Here is a 27,214-nt window from a genome sequence, read left to right on the forward strand (position 1 = left end):
AACGGTTAGGTTGTACATATGATTCTGTTTCTTCTTTATGGACCATGCCAGCACATCAGACTTGTATGTCTGATGTGCTAGCTTTATGGGTCATTGAATGTGTACACTTTGCAACTCATTGTGGGGCTCGGGCGGCTAGTGATTTGTTACTGGACACTTGGTGGCACCCTAAAATGCAGGGGCTGGCCCAGAGTATCAGTAATCGGTGTTTGATTTGTCAGCAATATAACACTGGCAAAGGTATCCCTTGTGGGGTGGGGCAAACCCCGTTGCCCAGTGGTCCCTTTGAGACGCTCCAAATGGATTACATTGAGTTGGAAAGGTGTCAATGTTATAAATATGTTTTGGTCATTGTGGATGTGTTCAGCAGATGGGTTGAGGCGTATCCGACTACCGATAATAAAGCTGCTACTGTGGTTAAGGTTCTGATGCGGGAAATCATTCCCTGGTACGGCATACCAGCTCAGTTAAGTTCTGATAACGGGCCTCATTTTATTGGACAGATTAACAAGGAGTTCTGCTCTCAGTTGGGCATACGCCAGCAGCTACACTGTGCGTACAGACGGCAGGCGGCTGGGTTGGTTGAGAGACACAATCAGACCCTCAAAATTAAATTGGCTAAATTAAGAGCGGATACGGGACTGACATGGCTTAAGTTGCTCCCCGTTGCCCTCTTCCAGCTGGGGGTTACACCTGCTGGACCGGCCCGGCTCTCTCCTGCCGAGATCCTTTATGGCAGGCCCCTTAGAACCTCCTGGAACCTGCATGTTCCCAGGCTGGTTCAGTTTCACCATATGACTGAAGAAATTACTACCTATGTTCTGGCCCTCACTAAGGTCCTCGAGGAGCTCCATGGCCAGGTCCGAGCAGCTCAACCATCACCGTCCCCATCACAGAGCTCGCTTTCAGTGCAGCCTGGTAATTATTTCATGGTCAAAAATTGGACTCGGAAAGGGTCGGAGCCACGATGGGAGGGGCCCTTCCAAGTTCTCCTTGCCACCCCCACTGCAGTTAAAGTGGAGGGGTGGAGTGCTTGGGTCCACCTCCACCTCCACCACTGTAAAAAGGTCGGTCACTAACCTGCCTCCCTTCCCCAGCGCTGTTTTACAGGTGTGGAGCATGATGGGGTGGTTACGCACCGCCTGTGTAATCTTCGGCCTCGCCTCGCTTGGAGTGACATCGGCAACGGAAATGGAACAGGGAAATATCATCTACATCTGTAACCCCAACCAAACTGCAGGGACATTTCACTTATGCAGAGGTGACGTTCTTCTCTGCTCCCATATACGAGGGCGTGGTATCGACTCATGGAAGGTCATCCAGTTAACGGACCATGCAGGACTCATGAAGCAATTGCACCAGTCCCGACGATGGGAAGGGAATATTGTATGGACATTGCCTTGTTTTTGGAGTACATGTAAATTTGATTTTGGATGTGTTAAGATTGGTGCCTTAAAGGTCAAATCAGACCATGAGGAGGGGGTAGGAAGAGGTTGTGAGAGAGAGAGGGGGACTAGAAAGAGGAAGGAGCGTGTGAGAAGGGAGGTACAACTAGAACGTAGGTTATCAGGAGACGTACATAATTCATTTAGGACCCGGAATGAGGGAAACCTGGGCAGTATGAATCTCTTCTACCAGATCTACCACCGCTTGTATAGCCAGGGACGGGTTGTCTGCTACCCGAACCCCGCATCGGTGTCTAGGTTATTTTCTGTTTCACCGCTTTGGGGCATTGTCAGCGTTCCGAGCCGCTGCCCGAGCAAGTCACTCTTCCTTACGATCCGGGTTCTTCAGCACCGGCTATTTGCCTTCCCCTTCCTCGGGATAATTCCCACTCAAAGTATGATAGGCTGCAACGGCGGAAGGCATACATACCTAGCCACCTCACTCCCAATAGAGACTCCCGGTCATACGAGAAAAGTTTCAGCAGTGAGGGGTACGGCTGTTTGCTGGTAGAGGTGGAAATGAATATAACATGTCTGTTCCCCACCTGTACGGACAGGAGGTGTCACATCACTCAGCATCTGGCCAATGCATCTGTTATAACACCACCTGTGTTCCACTGAACGCCGGCCTCCAGCTCGTTTGTGGCTGGGCGAATGTCTCTCATATCACTGTTGGGACTAGGGTTTTCCGCATTGCTAGGACGCACGAATGGACGTTCCAAAGCTGGATGAAATGGGCTACTGGGGGACCCTTACTCAACCAATATACTGATTGTGATGCTAGCCTGTACACGGAGCAAGGATACTACTTTTTTTTAATGGCACAGCGACCAATGTTTTGTCACCCCCATTTCCCCGCCAAATTGCTATAGGGACTCTAGTCCGTACCACGTTCCCCTGCCCCTCTCCGTGGATACTGCACCATCAGTTGGCACGCCGGGCAGTCTCAGCCGAATTCTGCGAAAACTGGAAAAAAACCTCAGGTTCTAGCACCCAACCGGGGCCACTCAGCTGGATGGGGAGTTCTGAGCGTCTTGACACTGGGAGGTGTGGGGGGGTTCCTTGGCGGTCAGCGATAGGAATTATTTTATTTGTGGCCTTACCATCCTGGGCAACGAAACCTTGAGAGCCCTCGGGGCAATAACCAAGGAATTATCTCAACTGCGGTTGTTTGCCATGCAGAACCGGTATGCTCTTGACTATCTTCTGGCCCGTGAGGGTGGGGTATGCGCCATAGTGCAGGGCAAGTGTATCATGGGGGTTCAAGACTTAACCGCTAACATCACTACATTTATGGATCGCATAAGGGATCACCTGGACGGTATGCAGGACCCTGGCTCTTGGGGTAACTGGGGATTCGGAGGTTGGAAGGATTGGTTGATAAATATGGCCATGTATTTATAAGTGACACTTGGCTGCATCTTTGTGGGCCTGGCCATCCTTAAATGCATGATGGGTAAAATGCAGGATGCGCTGGAACAGATAGCCGCCCCTAGAATCTTGGCTGTTAGGATCCACGAGGGTGCAGCGGATGACGGGGTGCTGCAACAGGAATTGGAAATGCAGCGACAAATTTTCTTAGATGAGGGGCCATAGCTACGGCTTGGACCGATAGGTTATCATGAAATGATAAAAGGAGGGAATGCGGAATTGAACAAGCGAATGTGATAGACAGCAGGATTATTAGTTAGAATAATGTAGATGATAGTGCCGGTCTGAGGGTAGTGAGTTCACAGACAGAGAACATAGGAATTGAGCACAGTATAGCCAGGAAAGGGGGAGGGAAGCCTCGCCTCATGTAGAGAATGGTGAAAAGGATGCTGGGTAATAAGCAGTCGAGCCATCTACAGTGCCATGACGTGGCTCTGGCTGCACTTCCTAGAGGAACCATCACACTCGCTGTTTTCCAACACAAAAAAACTGTTTCTGAATGAGATGTACTCTGGGACTTTCCTGACAACCTCCCTTGTCCCCTTTCTTTTGATTGTGCCCTCTCTGATTGCACCTCCTAAAGCTGCGGGTTGACCACATCTAAAAACATGCTTTCCATGCACCTTAAAGATGCAACACTCTACCTCTAACCAACACTCAAACTCTGAAACTGGAAAAACCAGTGGCAATTATGCACATGTTGACATCCAGGTGCAAGGAGTGTCTTAAGAATTTCCATCTGTTGCAGGTCATGCAAAACATGGGACCAAGCTGCTCAGTCATACATTTAGCTTACTCTTACCTTGAATTTGTATCAAGTAGAAAACTGTTTAAGTTATTTTTTTTAAAGTTAGAATTCTTACCTTCCTTAATGAAGCTTTAAAGTGGAGAAAAAACTTACCCACTACCCACCTCCCTGCCAATCAGCTCTCCCTTGTGCTGACATCACTTTTCAAAAATTGACATCAGGCTTTTGAATTCCGGTGCTGCCGAGTGTCTGGAGTCATGAGTTCTCTACTCCAGCCTGTGGCTCTCTTACAGGTCAATTCCCGAGTGTGCTTCCTCATAGCAGCTGAAATACTTATCAAACAACTAGCTTGTACTTCTGTAGCAGGATAAGATCACTTAATGATGATGAAAAAGTTAGAAAGCAAAAGAGCACAGGCAGGATTCTCTGTGAGCTGATGCGGAAATCGGGAAATGCAATTGGGTGGACAATAGGTGCCGACACCGAAATCGCAGCAGGTGTGATTTAACACCAAATCTCAATTATCCGTCGCCTCGACAGCAGCTACAGGAATACTTATTTTTTAAGAAAAGCTCTCCTGAATAATAAAACAATGCAGCATGTTTACTGTGGTGGCATTTACCCACCCAGTAGCTGAGCTTGAATCAGGAAGGTCCTAGCTTTGTTCTCTGGTTGGTAAAGAAGTTAAAGTTCTTTTACTTCTTTACAGACCAGAGAACAAAGCTAGGACCTTACTGTCTGTGTCCTGGGTTAGGGTGGAGATTATTGGACATCCTCCCATTCTTGATTGTTGTCAATGATTCTTGCTAGAAATGTGTTAGGAGAATGTCATGTCGGATCAAGTGGGAACTTCTGTGATCAAATAGCCAGCAGCACTCTGCTTCTTGTACATGACTAATAATGATATGAGCATGATGCGAGCAAACAGACTTGTCAGGGAGAAAAGGAAGTAGGAATGACTTTATGTAGAATTTGGTAGTCATAACTTGGAAGGAAATTTTATTTAAACCAATAAGTGTTGGGATTAAGGCTCAGATCTGTGAGCAAAATGGTGAAACATTATCACCAAACCCTCCTGACAAGAAGAGTTATTAGTTACTGTATGATAAATTATTGTACTGCTGCATCCTTTGCAAAATTTCAGAGATTGAATGAATGGCTATAGAGGTCTCTGTGTTCACTGGTAATACTGCACTCTCTCCGAATGGTTAGGGGAACTGGAAGTTGAAGTGGAAGCCCCCTTCAGCCCCATTATCAAGTCAATTTCTCTCATTGCATTCAGAGATATAATGATTGAAGGCCCAGCCCAGGGCAACCAGTTACCCCTCCCTCCAACAGATAATTGTTATTAGTCAAATGTCATGGCATGTTGTTCATATGTAGGATTTCAAATTGTTTGAAAGGCTGAGTATGTTTAAAGTAGCTGGATAACTGAATCTGATACCGATTTATCATTACATATTTTTTAATTATAAAGGACTTCGACACAAAGCCATAGAAGAGATGTTTCTACATGTAGAGAAGTTGGTAACCAGTAGAGCAGTCAGCAACCAGAGGTCATAACTGTAAGATGGTCACTAACCAGATGGTCACTAACAAATTCCTCGGGGTGCACATCATCAAAAATCTGTCCAAGTTCACCCACGTCGACGCTACCACCAAGAAAGCACAACAGCGCCTATACTTCCTCAGGAACCTAAGGAAATTCGGCATGTCCACATTAACTCTTACCAACTTTTACAGATGCACCATAGAAAGAATCCTATCTGACTGCATCACAGCGTGGTATGGCAACTGCTCGGCCCAAGATCGCAAGAAACTTCAGAGAGTCGTGAACACAGCACAATCCATCACACAAACCGGCCTCCCATCCATTGACTTCATCTACACCTGGGGGAAGCGGGCAGCATAATCAAAGACCCCAGCCCAACCTGGCTTACTCACTCTTCCAGCTTCTTCCATCGGCCAGGAGATACAAAAGTCTGAGAACCCACACAAACAGATTCAAAAACAGCTTCTTCCCCACTGTCACCAGACTCCTAAACGACGCTCTTATGGACTGACCTGATTAATACTACACTCCTGTGTGCTTCACCCGATGCAATGTCTACTTATTTACATTGTGTACCTTCTATTGCCCTATTATGTATTTTCTTTTTCTTTTATTTTCATGTACTTAATGATCTGATTGAACTGCTCGCAGAAAAATACTTTTCACTATACCTCGGTACACATGACAATAAAAAATCCAAATTCCAGTAAGAACTTGGAAGAAAATTATTTATTCAGGAAGGGAATTTAGAATGTGGAACTCACTACCACAAATTGTTGAGGCATTTAGGAGAAGCTAGAATATGCGTTGTTGAGAAAGGAATTGTAGGATATGAAGGATAGGGTTAGATGGAGAGGAATGAAAGGAGTCATGGTTGGAGCCATGCTTCAACCAATTGTGCCATATGGTCTGTCTCTGCGTTGTACATTCTCTGTAGCATGATAATGTTGCAAGTGTCCATTATGTTGAATGATGATCAACTGGTATGTCATAGCGTAAGGACATTCACATGACAGTTTGTTTTCAGATTATATAAAAGTACACAATTTTTGGCTATGCTAAAACCTATCGATATGGATCCAGCAAACATACATATTTTTAAATATTGCTGAAATCCTTCCAGTTTTCATCCCTGAAAATAATTAGTCACTGTTGGAGTGCTGATTCACAGGTGCCAGCTATATTTGTGTAGCTTGTCTTTAAACGTATGTGCTTAGTCTTCAAGTACCGATAGGCTATTCATGTTGTTTTTTTCCGATAATATTCATACGAATGCACATCTAAGAGTTACAGGATGACTAGTTTTCCCAGCCTTAGTCTAGCCATGTCTATTATTTGGAGATAAAGAAATAAAGGGTGAGCTGATTGTAGTTGTTTAACATAATAAAGGGAACTAATGACATAGATTACAAGTAATTCTTCTGTCCTGTAAGGGATTCTTCTGTCCTGTTTGGAAATCCAGAACAAGACGTCCCGATTTTAACTTCTGAATTGGGTCAGTTAAAATAAACCCCCCCCAAAATATTTTTACACAAGTACTGTGAGAATGTGAAATGCATTGCCCTGCAGGACCTTAAATGCAAAATCAATGGAAGTGTTAAAAATAACTCTTCACTCTGCTTTTTATCGTGAAGGACCTTTGCATTCCGGAGAATTAGAGATGCTTTTCAAGAAAACAAAAATGTGACAAATCCTGAAGTTATCCAACAGCTAATAGAAAAGGCTAAAGTCAACAGGGAAGTTATTCAACGACAGGTAAGGCACCTTTGGAACCAAGTTTTCAGATAACAGCTAATTTAAATGATTTATCTAAAGCTGTCCAAGTTTTATTTGAATGTAAGACAGCAATTTCACTCTGGGAACTGAAAAAATTCGACATTCAATGGCAATTAGTTGAAAGATTTACCCAAAGAGACTGGGCAGGATTCGCCGCTGGCGTGATTCTCCGTTTTGCCGGCGCCTGGGGGTTTCCCGACGGCATGGGCCTGCCCCACAATGAGAAACCCCATTGACTGGCCGGCATAACGGAGAATCCCGCCGGCGGGTCGGAGCAGAAATGTGGCGTGGCGGGGTGGAGATCCCGCCCAGTTGTTTTTCTTAATGTTTCTTAATTGTGTGATCTTTTCTGTTTTTACAAATTTAAATTATAGAATTATTCGACAGTCGATTGTCCTATTCTGATGAAATTCACTTTTGAATTTACAAGTCTATTTAGGTGTGAGGAGGTGGGGAAAATGCATGATCAATGTTGTTAAGCTGCCAACATTTTTAAATTAAAAAATGTTTTTCAATATTAAACTAATCAATACAATTGTAGTGCTGTAATGCAATAACCTGAGCAAGCGCTTAAGTTTACAGGATAAAAACTGTAAGAGAAAACTCGAGCGACTCGTATGCAATTCACACAAGTGGAATTGCATTTTGCTTTGTTGCTGACAAATGCCATCACTTATAGATTCATGGGGTGAATTATGAGATTTGAATTGCACAGATACTGGCTGAAATTCTCCGGTCATTGTGATTTGCTTTTCCAGCTGGCAACGCACCTCCACCAGTGGGTTTCGCAGTGGCATAGGGTGGTTACAATGAGAAATCCATTGACAAACGGCAGAAAGATAGAATCCCACCACCAGCGAATGATGTGCCGCCGTGAAACATGTGGCTGGGGGACCGGACAATCTTGCCCACTTAGTTTTGACTTACTACATGTTGCGGAGAAAGATTATCTTCTCGCAGTATATTAGTAGCAAATGGTATAACAAAGGTAAAATTGGGGACACTAGTTCAAATTAAACTGGCAGTTGGGCAAGGAAAGTTGAAACTAGAAAAAGACAAATTTTGGGATAATGTCAGGAGGTTCTTAACACAAGGTATATTTATCCAAGAACGGCACATCGAGGTAGAATAGTAAAGTCAGAAGGTTGGAGACTTGAGAAACCGTTAGATTCCATAACTAGAGACATAATTATAAATGAGTCAAGTTGGGTCAAATGATTGATGTCTATCATGATTTTTTCTGCTTTGAAACTGCCGCCTTTTAATCCAATCACCAGAAGCTTGCATTTATTGAAATCTGAAGTGTTATAATCTGCTGATATCAAGATGACATGAATATTTTTTATTATGGTTTTAAAGCGAACATGTCGTCAAGCATTTCAGCATTTTCAAGAGGAAAATTGGAGAAATGAGTCATCTGTTCTCTTTTTCATTCAACAGCCAGTCACAGAGAACCATTGATAGAGGTTCAACTAACCTCAGTCAGAATGTAGTTAAGGGGAGAAAGTGAATTAGTATTTCAAACATGAGGGAAAATTGCCCTTTTCTTCACTAACACTGGTATCCGGCTGGCTTGGAGAGCATTGGAGCAGTCAAGTCAGGAGGTGACAAAGGCACAAGTAAGGTCTATTATTGACAGTACTAGCCTGCATTTCTATCTAGTCTCATCTTAAACTGACCTAGAACTCACTGACAATGGCTCCTTGTGAGCCTCAGCAAAGATTGTTTTAAATCAGTCAGATACAAATAGGGATTGTTCAAATAGTTACTATTCTGTCAAGACAGTTTTGACTATATAGACCCATTTCTCCTGGCTGTACACTTCATGTGGAGTAAATAGATTTAACACCACAGATTGTCAGTTATCCTTTTCTCAAGTTGTATGATAGAAGACAGAGTCCATGTCTGTCAAAAGGCAATAAATGAAATGTGTAGCGATAACTACTGCATTTGTAAACTCTACTACTTGTTCAGAACTAGTTAAGGCCTGCTTTGCATAGATCAATTTTTGTTTTGTTTCTAAAAATAGTTCGTACATTTCCACCCATTTTAATGGATCTTAACAATGGTCAATTGGACGAACACCATTTAGTGATGCGCCAATGACTGTCGTAATCTTAATGTACACTGGTATAACTAATCAAATGTAAGTACATGTTCTATGCAATGTGCATTTAAGACTCTGGGCATGTTCTACCGGCTGCATTGTGCTCTCAATCGAGCGCGGTGAGGCCAGTGGATGAGAGGCCTCACGGGATCGACCCAAATCCCGCGAGGAGTCGGAATCTGAACCATGCCCAAAAGGGGCATGGTCAAGTGGCACTCACCAAAGTAAGGTTTTAAACCAACTTTGGCAAGCTTAGCCGGGATCTACCAGCATCCCCAACATGGGGCATGCCGAACGGCACCCGGGAGGGGTGGTCTCCCAGGGTACCGGAGACCCCTGGGTGGTTAGGCCAGTGCCGGGCAGCTTCCTGGCCCTCCCATGAAACCTGGGCACCATGGCACTGCCACCCTGACATTGCCAAGGTATGCTGGTGGCACTGCCAAGCTGGCAGAAGTAGCCCCTGGTACCAGGGTTGAGTGCAAGGGTGCCCGGGTGGCAGTACCAAGTGTCAGGCCCAGTAAAGGAGGTTGGAAAGGGAGATTTAACAGGTGGTTGGTAACTAGGGGCCTCTGAGAAGTTGGGGTGACGAGTGGGGTTCCTGGAGGGGACCCCAGGGACCCCAAAATAGTGTCCTCACTTGGGGGGGGGGGATGGTTGTTCCCATGTGTGTGTGTGTGGGGGAGGGGGGGGGGTGATATTAACCATGAATGGGGAGTGTGAGGGATGCACAAGCTCACTTGGCTTGGAGATCGGGCCACCCTTTCAAAATGGCCTGATCTTGGGAGTTCAGCTTCCCAGTGCTGAAAAAAAATTCTAATTGTGTTCTAAACCGGTGAGAAACGCCCAGGGCCCAAAAAAGTGGCTGGAGTATGTACATAGGCAATTAAATGCTGATATCCAAAAGTTGCTTCCATTTTTTTGTTAATGCAGTTACTGAGCGTGCTCCGCCTTTTTTAAAAAACAATATCCACTACGTCCCTCTCCTACTCGTGGCTCCTGTCCCACCCCTCCTCCTTCCTCCTGCTTGCCGCCAGCTCCTATTCATCGCCTCTCCTGCTCACTGATCCTTCTACTCACCACTGCCCTCCCTGGCCCTTCCACTTTCTGTTTACACCACCCTCCCACCAACTCAGAGCCTGTCGTCCTCCTTTGCTCCTTTCTGCCTCTTACCACTCTTCTCCCAGATCTTCGCTCAAAGAGAGGGTTCAGAAAAAAGAAGTGACAAGGAAGAAGGAGCAGGAGGGTTGGGAGTTATGGGCCAGGCAGCCAATAGGTATTAAATATAAAAATTACAGGTCAGGAGTGTAGTCCACCCGTATTACATGTTTTCTTGGGGCAGATTGATTTTCGTTTAGCATGCCATTTTTAGGAATACATTAGGAGTGTAAAGGGAATAGCTGTATTGTATGCTAAGTTAATTAAATGGGGGAGGTTCACATGATGTGAACGCTGGAGCGGCTACGTTTTTGTGAGCTCTGGATTTGCTCGTCTTTTAATCCTTTATTTTATCCTGGTGCACATTTCATAATTGTCTTTTTATTTTGAAATATATGTCTTGCACTTATTTTGGAATATATGTCTTGCACTTTGCACTATGTCCCTGGAGATTGGAGTTTTGTGATAAAGTGCCAAGTTTGATCATAGAGAATCTTTGTTTGACCATGGTGATCGGAGTTGGCTGGAGTTGGGGCCTAGTTTGCAGTGGCATTGTTACTGGTGACCGGACCAATGCCCTGGCGGTGCTGCATGCATCCGGCCGATGGCCACCATTGAGAATGATATTCAAAATGAAGACCTCAGTTCTGTGGTGCAAGACCTCGGAGCTCACTTTGAGGAACTGCAAGGTATCCAGGTATCCTTGGAAGAACGGTGGAGGTGCAGGACAGATATATTCGATAGAGCATTTCCCTGGTAAGGGCCACCTTTGATTCGTTGAGATCCTACTGCATGGTGTGTCATCTATCCTGGCGGATTCAGGAGGGGCCAGACAAGGAGTGCCTATGAGCCCAGTCCCTGGTGAGAAGTGGGAGGTGAGTTCCAATTGAGTTTGAAAATTGGCTGCCATGCTTTAATAATCATGATCTGCAGGCTGAACGTATCAGGTTCAATGGAGCACAGTGTGTCCCATTGACGCCTGAGTTGTTTGGGCCCCGGACCAGTAGCTTATATTATCCTGTTCTCAATGCTAGTTGTGGGGGATTCGAGGTGGCCAATCGTGTCCAGCCCCCTCCCGACTGGGGCCAAGGCTATGGATCGTTTGAGCAGTGCATGGGAGAGGAACATTTTCCCATGTTTTCCTGGCAACGTTCGTTGGTTACCTCAAGAAATCCTGAGGCATATTCGATGATCATGTCACGGCTTTGACCTTTTCAGGCAGCATAGATGGTGTTATTATATTGCAATTCTTCATAATCCTGGACGTTACTCCCTTGTGATTATGTTGTTGATTATTTGTTGTTGTCTTTTTTCTGCGAGGTGTGAGCACGAGGGTGACAGTCACCTATTATCTTGTTCTAGGAAAAGTCATATTGAGCCGATTATGTGAATTGTGGTCTGTGCACAGTTTAGCTCCTTTTTTTAACTATGTGCTGTAATCCTTGTGCTTATGGAAAGGGCGTGCTTTTTGGACAGCTCTTATCTTGTTTATAATGAAGAAGAGTGTATCCACGACAGGGTGATGGGTGGATGGTTGGTGTGGAATTGGGTGGTGGGGTTAGGTAAGTCTTCGCTGAGATTGGGGATAACCCCCACCCCCCCCCCTGTTAGAGCTAACTGAATCAGGTTCTTTTTCTTTTGTTAATTTGAATTAAAGAATCCGTGCTTGTTTCCTTTGATGGCTTCGGCAGATCCTGGGGAGTACTTGGTTCTTTCTGACTTTTCCTTGAGGTTGGAGAGGTTTGTTTTGCATCTTTCTCTTGAGAGCTATTGAAATAGGAGGAATTGAGTGGCCAAGCATTTGAGGTTGTTTTTGTCAATCCTTTACTGATTTGTTGAAGGTAAGAGTGTTTGCCATGCCTCTACATTGTTGGAACTCTTCTCCTGTGAGGGGGTAGGTTTGATGGGGGTAGTTAAGTGCCCTCCTCCAAGTGGTCTTAAATGGTGGTTTCCTGAGTGTCCTCCTCGTTGTGTTAAAATTTTCATGTGGAAGTAGTATTTGTGTCTCTGTTGAGGCAGCACTGTAATTTTCCTTACTACCTTCTTTGTGATGGCGTGCAGTGCGGGGTGGTGGCTATTATTCCCTGCTTGGTCAGCTTGGGTGTTCTTCCCTTAGTAGTTCTTTTCTTCTTCTTCTTCATCTGGGTGAGCAGTGTGCTGTTATAAATTCTGGTCTGGTGGTCTATGGGAGCGGGAGTACCTTCACAATTCTTCTCTTCGGCAATGGAATCTCCCCAGCTGGTGCTGGAGTAATTTTTTTTCCGTATAAATGGGGGTGGTGCACTGCCCTGGTGGTGAGGTGCAGGATTAGCTGGGATGTAGGCTTTGGGATGTGCTTGAGGCCCTGGGGGGTACTCATTCCTGCGTGTCAGAATGTGGTGGGCATTTATTAGGGATATCCTGAGAAGCTGGATTTTGCCTCTTCTGTGCACAGGGGCCTGGGGTTGAGCTGAGTACTTTGGTTGATATCCTGTTGCTGCGACCCCTCCCAATGGTCGGGAAGTTTCTTGTTTAAATCAGCAGCTTGTTCTCTTCTTCATTACTAGGTGATGTGCCGGGGGAATACGGACCCATGGTGGGGTCCTGACCCTTTGTTATCCTGTGATCCCCTCTTGATAGTTCCAAGTTCCCCTTCCATTCTGTTTTTCTTAGGAGGTGATGACAACATTGATCATAATTTGAACATGTTGTTGCTGGTCCTCTTGATATAAAAAGTATAGAATGACGTTGGTTCTGTACTGGGCCTGAGACTGGGTTATACATAGAATTTGCAGTGCAGAAGGAGGCCATTCGGCCCATCGAGTCTGCACTGGCTCCTGGAAAGAGCACCCTACCCAAGTTTAACACCACCACCCTATCCCCATAACCCAGTAACCCCACCCAACACTAAGGGCAATTTTTGGACACTAAGGGCAATTTATCATGGCCAATCCACCTAACCTGCACATCTTTGGACTGTGGGAGGAAACCCACGCACACACGGGGAGGATGTGCAGACTCCGCACAGACAGTGACCCAAGCCAGAATCGAACCTGGGACCCTGGAGCTGTGAAGCGATTGTGCTATCCACAATGCTACCATGCTGCTGTGTTGTATGATACATATATCTGGAACACCCTTTAAGAACTGGGGTTCTTGCATATTTTTGTTGTATGTTTCTTTTTTTAAGGGTGGGTATACAGAATCCATGATTGGTTCCTGCTTGGATGCAGATGGGTCTGATGTCTGAGGAGAGACGGTTGAGGTGTGTCATTGGTGCTGCTGGAGTTGCGGGAGATAATAATCTTTATTAATGTCACAAGTAAGCTTACATTAACACTGCAATGAAGTTACTGTGAATATAAACATTTATTGGTGTCCGCTAAACATGACATAAATATTTATCCTGTACACTCCTGGCAATTACAAGCAATCACTGCGTGTGAAGGTGTGCATCATTTGCCTGGCCTAACCCTGTTTCTCCCTTGTTCTCTAGTCGTACAGAGGCATCAAGTTAAGTTGAATGATTGGATCAAGCTAATTATACTGCTGTTCTTCTTGCCCCCTCTTTCTTCATGTGTGCTGACCCTCATTTTTTTTTTCTTGCTGTGCTGTATCATCCTTGTGAATTTGTTGCATTGTATGTCAAAATGAAAAACCTTGATAAACTTACTTTTTTTTTTAAATTGCTTAAATGGTACAGAATAAGGGCCTACAATAGCATTATCCTCGCATAATTTGGCAAAAAGAAATGCTGCACCATGGCTCAGAATTGATATCTTTTAATGGCACTTCTGAACCTGATAAATAATTTACAGTGAATTGTTCACCATCATTTCCCGTTCCTTTGTTCAGCCAATTTCTTCAACATTACCCACTGCTCCCCTGAAAGAATCAGCATTAGGAGTGATATATTAACTGCTGCATGAAGTTAGGCCAGGTTACACAAGGGCAACATAGGGGGCGATCTATCAGCTGTTTACGCCGGCAGGATATTCTGGTCTCATGCCGCGCACGGGGTTTCTAGTGACAAGGAGTGCAGACACCGGAAAACACCGTTGACAATGGCGGGGTCAGTAAATCCTGCTGGCGGCCGCAAACGTGGGGGGGTGGACGGTAAATCCTGCCCATAAGTGCAATGAAATTTCCCCATTGAGAATCAGCTCTCGTAAAGTAAATATCCCTAATTGATTGATTTGATTTAATTTATTGTCACCTGTACCGAAGTACAGTGAAAAGTATTTTTCTGCGGCCAAGTACGTACGTAGTAGACAAAAAAAATAATCGGCAGAATACATTGACAAATGGTCCATCAACAAGTAGTGATTGGTTATAGCGGGGAACAAGGTCCAAACAAAGCAAATACATGAGCAAGAGCAGAACAGGGCGTTGTAAATAGTGTTCTTACAGGTAACAGATCAGTCTGAGGGAGAATCGTCGAGGAGTCTAGTAGCTGTGGGGAAGAAGCTGTTCCTATGCCTAGATGTACGGGTCTTCAGACTTCTGTATCTTCTGCCTGATGGAAGGGTCTGGAAGAAGGCAAAGCATGGGTGGGAAGGGTCTCTGATAATGCTGTCTGCTTTCCTGAGGCAGCGGGAGGTGTAGACAGAATCAATGTGATGGTGGTAAAATTGTGTGATGCATTGGGCTGAGTTCACCACACTCTGCAGTTTCTTGCGATCTTGGATCGAGCAGTTGCCATACCAAGTTGTGATGCAGCCGGATAGGATGCTCTCTATGGCACATATGTAAACGTTTGTGAGAGTCGATGCAGACATGCCAAATTTCTTTAGCTTCCACAGGAAGTTGTTGGGCTTTCTTGACTGTTGCAAGAAACTAGGACTGTTGCATCAATGTGAGTGGACCAGGACAGACTGTTGGTGATTATAGATTGAGTTGGAGTTAAATCTTGCCAAACAGTCCAAGATTGCAGAGTTTGGTTATAAGTCTTGTCGGGATAATGGTGTTGAAGTTGGTGCTGTAGTCTATGAACAGCAGTTTCAAAGGTATCCTTGTTGTCGAGGTGTCTGAGTGTTGATCGTAGAGCCAGGGAGATAGCATCTGCTGTGGACCGGTTGTGATGGTAGGCAAACTGCAATGGTTTGAGACCGTCTGGGAGGCTGGCATTTATCTGTCGCATGACTAGCCGCTCGAAGCATTTCATGATAACAGTCGTCGGGGCCACCGGTTGGTAGTCGTTGAGGCAGACTACATTGTTCTTCTTTGGTAATGGTGGTCTTCTTGAAGGAGGTGGAGATCTCGGAGAGGAGGAGTGAGGTGTTGAAGATATCTGCGAATACACTCGCCAGCTGGTCTGCGCAGGCTGAGTGCTCGCTCAGGGACTCCGTTGGGGCCCGTCACTTTATAATTGCAGGATTGTCACTTTTATCCAATTTTATTCAGTGAGTTTTACACAAACGTCTAAAATGTAAACTGAAGTTAATGTTACTTTTTTAATTAAAAATCACCTCCTATCCCCACACCTTTGTTGCAAAGAATGGCTACTAAAAAGTACACAACGTCTGCATCTTGGAAGGTCCTTTCACCCAGACTGTGACAGATAATTAGCTGATGCGATTCGCATATGGCCAGTGTCTTCCTGAGCCTGGCATTGTTTTGATTATATTTATTAGTCATAACATTCAAAAATTTCCAGTGTGTCTCATAAGGCTTCTGGACTTGAGGTTTTCTCTGGGCTCAGTCGGGCAGGGTGTTGTGCAGAATGGCAGAGATCCTTGAAACACTTAAAAGTTTTGTTCAATATTCCTAGATGATCCAATTATTTCCTCATCTGGTTTTATTTATTTAATGGCATTGGAGGTTTTCAGGCTACAATTTTGACTTTTTCATTGATGATGTGGACCTAACCTATTGCTGGTGATAGTAATGTAAGAAATTGTTTTAGACAGTGGTGTTAGAAATAGACTGTACTAGCCTCAAAATCACTGGTAATATTCTGTGTTGTGTAATTATACTTTCAAGCCAGAAAGTTTTGTCATTTCTGTGTTACATTAGAATTGGATAAAATGACAAACAATAGTGATCTTTGTGTCTTCTCCTGTACAACAGTCAAGGATGAGCATTTCGCCACACAAGGTTAAATACTTTCTTGCATCCTGGGCTTGCGAATATTTTTGACAAGTGACCCTAAGTTAAGTTGAGTGAGTGCTCAAATATTGACGCATTAGTGATAAACATTGTCAGAAAATCTCAGCAGCAGCGCAGGGAATATCGGAACTCCATGAAATATATTTTTCATACTATAAAGAAAAAACACATTTATTTCTGTCTTTACAAAGGGAAGACACAAATAACTTCCCAGAAATGTTAAAGAATGAAGGGTCTAGTGAGAGGAGAATTGAATGAAATTAGTATTACTAAAAAATAGTGCTTGAGAAATTAATGAGACTGAAAGCCGCAACATCCCAGGATACTAAAAGGGCTGGCCATGGAAATAATGGATGTGTGATTTGTCATCTTCCAAAATTCTGTAGTTTCTGGAACAGCCCCAGCAGATTGGAGGGTGGCAAATGTAGCCCTGCTATTTAATAAAAGAGTAAGGGAGAAAAACAGTGAATTACAGACCGGTGAGCCTAACATCAGTGGTAGGAAACATACTAGAGTCTATTATCAAGGATGTAATAACAGGGCATTTTTTAAATAATCTTTATTGTCACAGGTAGGCTTACATTAACACTGCAATGAAGTTACTGTGAAAAAACCCAAGGCGCCACATTCCGGCGCCTGTTCGGGTACACTGAGGGAGAATTCAGAATGTCCAATTCACGTAACAGCACATCTTTCTGGACTTGTGGGAGGAAACCGGAGCACCTGGGGGAATCCCACTCAGACACAGGGAGAATATGCAGACTCCGCACAGACAGTGACTCAAGCCGGGAATTGGACCTGGGACCCTGGAGCTGTGAAGCAACAGTTCTACCGTGTCACCCTTAGAAAGTATCAACAGGATTAGACAAAGTCAACATGGATTTATGAAAGGAAAATCATGTTTGACAATCCAACTGGAGTTTTTTGAGGACGTAACCAGTAGAATCGATAAGGGTGAACCAGTGTGTGTGGTGTATTTGGATTTTTAGAAAGCTTTTGATAAAGTCCCACATAAGAGGTTAATGTATAAAATTAAAGTGAAGGTGATTGGGGTAATATGGTGGCATTGATTAGGAATTGGTTAGCAGACAGGAAACAGAGTAAGGATAAATGGGTCTTTTTCAAAGTGGCAGGCTGTAATTATTGGGATTCTACAGGGTCAGTGCTTGGGGCCCCAACTATTCACGATCTACATCAATGATTTGATGAGGGAACCAAAACTATATTAGGGCAGCACGGTAGCATGGTGGTTAGCATAAATGCTTCACAGCTCCAGGGTCCCAGGTTCGGTTCCCGGCTGGGTCACTGTCTGTGCGGAGTCTGCACGTCCTCCCCGTGTGTGCGTGGGTTTCCTCCGGGTGCTCCGGTTTCCTCCCACAGTCCAAAGATGTGCGGGTTAGGTGGATTGGCCATGCTAAATTGCCCGTAGTGTCCTAATAAAAGTAAGGTTAAGGGGGGGGAGTTGTTGGGTTATGGGTATAGGGTGGATACGTGGGTTTGAGTAGGGTGATCATTGCTCGGCACAACATCGAGGGCAGAAGGGCCTGTTCTGTGCTGTACTGTTCTATGTTCTATATTTCTAATTTGCTGACAAGACAAAACATGGTGGGAATCTGAGTGGTGAAGAGGACGTTAAGAGGCTTCAAGGTGATTTAGACAAGTTAAATGAATGGGCAAACACATGGCAGATGCAATATAATGTGGCTGAATGTGACGTTATCCACTTCAGATGGAGAAAAAGACTGCGGTGCTGAGGACCCGGGCTCGAATCCTGGCCCTGGGTCACTGTCCGTGTGGAGTTTTCACATTCTCCCCGTGTTTGCGTGGGTTTCACCCCCACTACCCAAAGATGTGCAGGTTAGGTGGACTGGCCACGTTAAATTGCCCTTAAATTGGAAAAAGAAAATTGAGTACTCTAAATTTATTATTTAAAAAAATTAATTAGGGGAACAGACGGATGTTTCTGCAGCGGTAGACGTGTCTCCATGGTGGTGAGCTTCTTCCCTGGTTCCGGGGTCAAGGATGTTATAGACCAACAGCAGTGCATTCCTGGGGGGGGTTAGGGTTAGGGTTAGAAAAGAATATGAAATAAAGTTAGAAAGACAAAGTTAAGGGCACTCTATCTGACTGCAAACAACATTTGCAAAAAGGTATATGATTGGAAGGCACTATCAGTATGATTTAGTTGCCATTACAGAGACATGGTTACAGAGTGACCCAAGGATGGGAACCAAATATTGAAGGATATTTGTCAGATGGGTTAGCACTGTTAATGAGTGACGAGATCGATACACTAGTGAGAGAGAATCTTTGATCGGAGCATCAAAATATAAAATCAGTTTGGATGGAGCAAAGGAAATAAACATACTGATCAACAAATATGCAATGACAAAATGTTCATAAATGATCTTGATGTCAAGCTAATCGATGAACATTATCACATTTGGTCTGGACAAGTTCGATACCAAGAATACACCAAAATGTATTTGTACAATCATGAGGGTGGGGTTTACGGGCCTCCCCCACACCTGCATGCACAACATAATATATGGCTAGATTACATTGGGTTGGCAATATAATGTCATCACACAAGTCTCAGAAATTCTGGAATGTGAATTGGCATGGAAATTGGAAGACTGTCTGCCATTTTGGAAGAACAATTAACAAGCCTATTGAGCTATATTGAACTGTATTTTTCAGATGTTAGACAGAAAAGGTTTTGGGGTGCTTTATGACCGGTATGAGGAAGTGGCACAAGGGCAGAAGACAAAGCCTGCCATGGGGATCATGGCTGCATGTAGCAGCAAAGTCTGCTGGTGACAGCATCTATATTTAGACGCTGCTTCGAGACAGATATGAGAAGTTAAGAAGAGGCTGAGAGGTCAGCGACCTTAAAATTTATAGTGTTAAGTGTCTTCCTGTTGACGGCATTACCCCTCTTGGAAGCAGAGACCTCCTTTGCATTGCTAGTTGGCCGCCTTCCTGCCAGGCAGCTGCGAATTGGCCGTCCAATACTTGATTCACCATGCTAAGATGGCAGGAGCGAGCTGATCACTCACCGTTCTGTCTCCCTCATCCCATGGAAAATCATAAATCCAACCTATGATTACAATATAGAAGACTATTTCTCGTATCCACACTGGGTCGCTTGGAAGTGCTACTCCCCTAGTCCCACTCAACTGTCCTTTTCCCCCGTAGCCCTGCAAATCCTTATGCTTCAGGTAATTATCTAATTCTCTTTTGAAGGCGTAAATGAAATGAAAATCGCTTATTGTCACGAGTAGGCTTCAACGAAGTTACTGTGAAAAGCCCCTAGTCGACACATTCCGGCGCCTGTCCGGGGAGGCTGGTACGGGAATCGAACCGTGCTGCTGGCCTGCTTTAAAATCCAGCGATTTAGCCGAGTGAGCTAAACCACACTCTCAGGCAAAGCATTCCAAATCCTAACTACACGGTAAATTTCTTTCCTCATGCCGATTGCTTCTTTTGTCAGTCACCTTAGATCAATGTCCTCTAGTTCTTGACCCTTCTGCCAACAGTAATAGTTTCTTCCTATCTACTCTATCCAGATCCTTTATGATTTTGAAAATCTCTATTAAATCTCCTCTTAATCTTCTCTTCTCCAGGAAAACAGCCTCAGCTTTTCCAATCTATCCACTGAGCTAAAGTTCCTCATGTTTGGAACCAAATTCGTGAATCTTTTCTACACTCCCTATTTTCATATCCTTCCTAAAGTATGTTACCCAGAATGAGACAAAATACTCCAGTTGAGGCTTTAACTTATTGAGTTGAACATTAAAATTCCATTTTCGTTGAAGGTATGTACCTTCTAATGAAAGGTATGTGTCTTTCATTTTCTTCTGACTTCTCGGTTTACTCACAGTACGTTGCCATTGCTGTACTGAGATGTGTGGTTTGGATCTGGAAAAAACTCTGCAGCTTATATACTCTATAGTAACCAGCTTTCATCACATCTCAACAAGCATAACTATATAACCTAATATAAGTCCTTTGACAAAGAAATTAGAAGAATATTTTACAGTAGCAGAATCCGTTGTACTTTAAACATTGTCGTTTTGTGAGACAATATATTATTTTGCTGCTGTACAAACTAAGAAAGAGAAAGCTTTCTTGGTTGTCATCCTATTCTTAAATCAACAGTTGTGGGAGAAGAGTGAAGTTTAAACCACATTTATTTCAGCTGGAAAAACTATTGTAAGTCACCCCCCCCCCCCCCCCCCCCCCCCCCCCCACCAAATATATCGGTTGCAAATGTAAAATTTGGACATTAAGTATCTTCGTTCCCCATATTTAAAGTTGAAAAATATAATAATGGAATATAATGACAAAAAATAAAACACACTTCTTTTATGTGATAAGTTATCCAAATATATTCTTCTCTTTTTTGGGATCTGTGGCCTGAATTATGCCACTGGAGAGCTGAGTACAAGACGAACTCTATTGTGTGACATAACCTTGGTTGTAAATCCTTGTATGGGTCAGTAACCTATACAGAGTAATTATTCTGTTGTTGAACCCCCCAAATAGCTTTTTGCTGTAGAAGGGATCTACATTTTAATAGTATAAATTAGGTGTGAATGATGGACTGTCGAGACGCAGGTGCTTTTAGCATTGCCCAAATTAAGAATGGACTGGGTGATTGAGGGATGAGACCAAAGGTCAAGCCTGTTAGTCTTGCAATCTGGGTCACTTTGACAAGGCAGCACATGCAAAACCTGTTAGTAATGTTTCTTTGAATCTAAATCTGAAATATTTGAGAGGTTTTCTTGTAAATATTTCAGAATTTTGAAGTGGCCTAACACAACAGAAATAATGAAAATCAATTTGTTTATAAGCATGCAAGAGTAAAGCACAGAACATGTGCAGTGTTGTAACAAAATGCTGGTCAAGATCTCTCTCATAACCTTCAAATATTTTAAGTGAAATCAAATTTAAAATAGCTAAATTCTATTTTATATTTTCAAGAATTTTCTTTGAATAAAAATACTGGTAAAATGCTCTCCCATATTAGTTGCAACATTGTAGGTACTCATTTGTGGTCCTTTGAAACATCATAATTTCATCATCTTATGTTTGACATGTTCCACATTTAATTGAACCTCTTTCATGATTATGCCTAATATGTTTTCTCCTCCTTCCTCCACCAACCCTTGGTAGTTGGCTTGATCTATGATTCTGCTTTTATGGTGGTATCAAGTTTTACCCAGTTAAGTAGATTTTATAACATGTGATCAGTAAAATAACGGTAATTTTTGTATGTTTAGCAGTTTGTTGATACTCTACCAAGCTAACAACAACAAGATTATGATACAATTTTTAAGGGAAACCATCGACTGGAGATCGCAGAGACTTTGACAGTGGCATGCATTAGGTAATTGATCATTGCAATTGTTCAATATTATGATTGCCCAAGCTGCAGATTATTGAGGCTGAATATTAAACATTGTTTCCACTATGTAACATTAAGTGTTGAGCTATAAGACCATAAGACACAGGAGCAGAATTATGCTATTCGGCATTCAATCATGGATGATATGTTTCTCGTCCCCATTCTCCTGCTTTCTCCCCATAACTCCTGATCCACTGTTTCATCCCATCCATTCTGCTTCAATCTTCTAAAAGATGGAGCCTGTCCCTTGATATCCCTCCCACACAAAGGTCCTGGAAAGAGGAAGTGGTTCCCCCCCCCCCCCCCCCCAGTGGAGCCAGGTCCCAATGTGCCTCGCCATCTCCAGGATTCTCTGGCAGTCTTTAAATTTTGGAAGCGAATAATTATAGGCCTTGGGCGTTAATTGTCCTTCAGTCTCAAAGACGGGATACGGTGCACCTTTTATAATTTGAAACACCCAGCCCTCTCATCCAGCTTGAGAAAACATGGCAACCAGTTCTCAAAGAACTTAGCAGGAGTCTTACCCTCCACTTCTGACAGACCGACAACCCAATATTCTTTCTCCAGCCTCGGTTCTCAAAATCTGCCAGGGTTTCTGATTTACCAAATAGCTGGTTTTCCAATGATAAAATACGCACTTTAGCTGAAGAAGCAACTTTTTCGACATTCTGGATTCTCTCCTCCATTTCAACAAGTCTCCTGTTAGTATTCTGCAGCTCGGCCTCATGAGCACTCAAATTTTATGTCAGCAAGCAGAGTCTCTGATCTATTACTTGGATGATGTTTACAGTCACCTTTTTCAATGCCTCAACAAACGCTGGCTCAAGAGACCGCTTGAGAATCAAGCTGCCATATTGAAATGGCGGCTCCACCCCCGCCGAATCTGACTGTGCCCTCTTATGGCTGGATTTCTTTGCATTTTTCGGCATTTTTTCTTTTCCCTATTTTTCCAAAGGTCTTCCCGGGATGACTACTAAAAATTAACTTGCGGATTAGGCAAGTATGTGCTGGGCAAACAGGAGAAAAATCAGATTATAAAGCGCGTGGCACCAGAGGAATCTTTTCTCAAACTTTGTGTAAGTCAGTTGCCTTTCTTGCTAAATTAGAAAAAACGGTGATGTGCTGGTTCTCAAATTTATTCATGCTGGTCTCCATTGAATCACTCTGAGCATCTCCAGCTCTGTGACAGTGGTGCCTCTGTTCCCATCCTCTATTTTCACGTCTTGCTGATGTCCTTGACCTGTCCTCCCTCTTCTCTGCAGTGCTGATTCACTTTCCCTATACTTCATTTTTTTTCGTCCTCTCTTTCTCATCTTTCCCTTTTTTTTTTCTCTCTCAATTTTCCTTTTTTCTCACTTGTGCCTCTGCAACAGTTTCTCTGAAAATCAATGCATGATACTCCATTTTTGAATCATCATTGAAACGAGGAATGGAAAGCTGTTACTGCAATTGCTCTAATCAACATTTTCTCCTTTTTTATATTTATAAGTGGCAATGAGTAATGCATCTCTGAGATTTCCTGGAATTGATTCTTCCTTGCAACTTGGCTAGAAGAGTTGCAATCTGGTTTGTGCCATTAAATTACCATCCTGTTTGTACTTTTACAGATATTTCATTATTCATTGGGGTGAAATTTTAACGTAGCACGCTGATTCAAATTTTCAGGTTAAAGAAGGTTTTGAGATCACATTGTTCCTCATAACTTGAATTTTCATATCCTCCCATTGAAGAAGTTGATTGTTAAGACATGTATTCTCATGCCTTTTACCTTTTAGCTTCTGAAAGATGGTCAAGTTGCCACTTTTATGTTGAATGTTTTTCTAACAGAGCCAATATTTTTGCATCACTATCATAATCTTAAAGTTTTACTTTCTGAATCTTGCTTTAACTACCAACTGTTATCAATTTTGAAGACACCCCAAAGCTTGTTAACATCATCAAATTAATTTCTTCAGATTTTAGGTTTCCCTGAAATTTGCACCGTTACATACATTTAAAACATAAGAACTTTTAGGGCAATTTTCTTTTGACTCTGGTGTTTTGATCTGGTACTATTTTGTTCCATCTTAACTAGTTTTGATTTTGAATCAAAATGTACATGATTAAATGCTGGGGTTTAAAATTGGTTGAGTCTTAGCCATTCTCTGGTTATGTTATAAGGTGGAAAAAGTTATTTTGGACAGTCAATCTATACTCAGCAAAGAGATGTAAAATTGCATTGACAAGATAGTGCGGAGCAACAAGTGGTAAAATGCACCATTATGAAATAAGATCATAAGAAATAGGAGCAAGAGTGGACTAGTCCACCAAACCTGTTCCTCCGATTAATAGGATGGATGATCTGATTGTGGCCTTCACTTTCCTGATTTCACCCAACCCCCCAACCTACTCCAACAACATGGAATTAAAATTGTTCCTGGAGGAAAGATCAATCGACCTAAATCAGAATTACAGAGAAAACTTTTAAAAGATGGAGAGTTTTGAGAAATGTAGGTGCAGTGATTGTCCAGGGGTAAGGGGCTGATCCCCGCTCATCACCTGAAGAAGAGATGTTCAAGTAATAGGGCGAATATCACATTCTCGGGGAAGAAGGGGAAGTTGCAGAAACAGTCAGAGGGAGCAGGCCGTCATGGATGTTGAACCTGCCCCATCGAAGTCAAGGCCAGCAGATAGCATAGAAGTGGCAAGGAAGTCACAGGAGGAACAGTGGTGACTGTAAAAATAAAAGATGAAGAAATGGTGCAGCAGTCTGAATGAGAAGACGGGTGCTTTGAAGGCAGTTGCCACAGCCCAGCGATCAGGCAGATTTTAAGATGATGATCCAGAAAAATCCTTCAGAATCTTCTGTTGTGTTGTGACTGCTGCCACTGCACACACCCTGGCTCCACAAGAGAGTTCCACGCATCGTTCTCCAAATTTGTCAAACTACCATTTGTCTGATTGAGTGTGCATAGACCACTGTTTATTTTAACAGGAAATGAAGAGCTGATTAATTGAGAAAGAAAATCTGGCTAGTCCAACTTTGAACATAATCGAGAACTCCGGGCACAATCTTCTCAAAAGGGAACCAAGTTCCTAAGGCAGCATGTTTAGCTGTGTGTTTCACGGCACTCGCAGTGCTGAGAAACATTGCTATTCAATGCAACTTGCTTTGAATAAGGGGTCTGAAAGGGGAACGCGTGGCCAAGGCCGCACATAGCCTCATTTTTTACTATGGGGAGCTCTGCTCGCCAGAACACCCCGTTGCAGCGCGAGAGGGGACACCATTATTAAATGCCTCAATCTCAGAGGCCCACAAAAAAAATCCGCTATATCCCCCCAGCCTGAACGTAACAGGGGAAGGTCCCCTCGCACCCCCAACACCCACGGCAGGCCACCCCAGCCCGATCGCACACATGCAAAAATACCAGCATGTCACCTTGGCAGTGCCACATGTGCAACTTGACAGTGCCAGGCACTGCCAGGGTTCCCAGGTGGTACCAGCAGTGCCAGGGACCACCCTGCCCAAAGGGCATGCAGGTGGGAGCCTCTGATCCTCTTGGAGACCCCAATGAGTGCCGTTTCGTCTAGTCCCAGTTTGTGGGGACCCGTTTTTTTTTCCAAAAAATATACTTTATTCATAAAATCTATAATAAACATTACAGAACATTTTGGATTGTCTTGACTGTACATTTCCATCAAAGTTACACATTCCCTTGGCTTTCTTCCATTCAGTTGGGATGACATTACACACATATCCCTCTTTACGTTACAATTCTTTCTTAAATATTTACGTTGTCATGTTTCTTTTATACATTGGAGTGTTGATGACCCAGACTGAGAGGTTTTACACTGTTACCCACCCCTTGGTATACATTTGCTGGTAAGGCCTTACACAGTGGTCTTTCCCCATTACGCCTGCCCCAAGCTTGAGTGCATCCCTCAGCACATAGTCCTGGACCTTGGAATGTGCCAGTCTGCAACACTCGGTCGAGGACAATTCTTTGCACTGGAAGATCAGCAAGTTTCGGGCAGACCAAAGAGCATCTTTCACCGAGTTGATGACCTTCCAGCAGCAGTTGATGTTTGTTTCGGTGTGTGTCCCTGGAAGTAGTCCGTAGACCACAGAGTTCTATGTCACAGAACTGCTTAGGATGAACCTTTTTTTAAAAATAATTTTTATTCAAATTTTCAACAACAAATTTTATCACAACAAAAAAAAACAGTAACCCCTACCCTCCAATACACAAACAATAAATTAACCAGAAAAATAAATAAGCATAAAACCATGAGAACAAACCCCCGTAACGAACCTGTAGCTGCTGAGGTTGACCACCCTCTAATGCTCCGCCTGGAAATCAAGAATAGGCTGCCACCGCCGGAAGAACCCTTGCACCGACCCCCTCAGGGCAAACTTGACCCTCTCCAGTTTAATGAACCCAGCCATGTCGTTGATCCAGGCTCGGGGGCTTTGCGTCCCTCCACTGTAAAAGAATCCTGCGCCGGGCTACTAGGGATGCAAAGGCCAGAATACCGGCCCCTCACCTCCTGCACTCCCGGCTCCGATGCTAGCCCAAAGATAGCGAGCCCCCAGCCCGTTTCCACCCTGGAGCCAACCACCTTAGGCAAGGTACCCACCACCCCCTTCCAGAAACCCTCCAACGCCAGACACGCCCAGAACATGTGGGTATGATTCGCTGGGCTCCCCGAACACCTGCCACACCTGTCCTCTTCCCCCAAAGAACCGGCTCAGCCTGGTCCCAGTCATATGCGCCCCATGCAGCACCTTTAGTTGGATTAGACTAAACCGTGCGCAAGAGGAGGAGGAATTCACCCTCCCCAGGGCATCGCCCACGTCCCCTCCTCAATCTCCTCCCCCAACTCCTCCTCCCACTTCGCTCTCAGCTCTTCCCCCGAGGCCTCCTCACCCTCCTGCATCACCTGATAAATTGCAGAGCACCCTATCCTGAACCCCCTTGGCGGCAATAGCGGAAACTCCGCCACCTGCCGCCTAACAAACGCCCTAATCTGCATATACCTAAAGGAATTCCCTGGGGGGAGACCCCACTTCCCCTCCAACTCCCCTAAGGTCGCAAACTTCCCGTCGAGGAAGAGGTCCCCCATCCGCCTGATACCTGCCCTGTGCCTACTCAGAAACCCTCCATCTATCCTCCCTGGTACAAACCGGTGGTTCCCCCGTATCGGGGACCAAACTGAGCCCTTCACTTCCCCCCCCTATGCCGCCTCCACTGCCCTCAGATTTTGAAGCTATCCACCACTTCTGGACTCGTAGAGTACTTTGCCGTGGGGAGCGGCAATGGGGCCGTCACCAGCGCCTCTAAGCTCGTGCCCCCACAGGACGCCGCCTCCATCCTCTTCCATGCTGCTCCCTCCCCCTCCATCACCCACCTATGAACATTGCCACGTTCGCAGCCCAGTAATACCCACACAGGTTGGGCAGCGCCAATCCACCCACTTCCCTGCCTCGCTCCAAGAATACCCTCTTCACCCTCGGGGTCTTCTG

At 44.2% G+C, this 27,214-nt stretch overlaps 1 protein-coding gene across 1 annotated transcript in view; it reads left to right on the top strand.

Moving 5' to 3' along the window:
• The window catches only part of LOC119965794 (LYR motif-containing protein 4), a 255,891-nt gene that overhangs the window by 42,120 nt on the left and 186,557 nt on the right, over window positions 1-27,214 (top strand). Inside the window, exon 2 of the mRNA XM_038796636.1 lies at window positions 6,811-6,931. Within this exon, the coding sequence (XP_038652564.1) occupies window positions 6,811-6,931 (121 nt within the window). The remainder of the gene's footprint in view (window positions 1-6,810; window positions 6,932-27,214) is intronic.

This window comes from Scyliorhinus canicula, chromosome 5 (genome assembly GCF_902713615.1).
Source record: "Scyliorhinus canicula chromosome 5, sScyCan1.1, whole genome shotgun sequence".
Taxonomy (NCBI): Eukaryota; Metazoa; Chordata; class Chondrichthyes; order Carcharhiniformes; family Scyliorhinidae; genus Scyliorhinus; species Scyliorhinus canicula.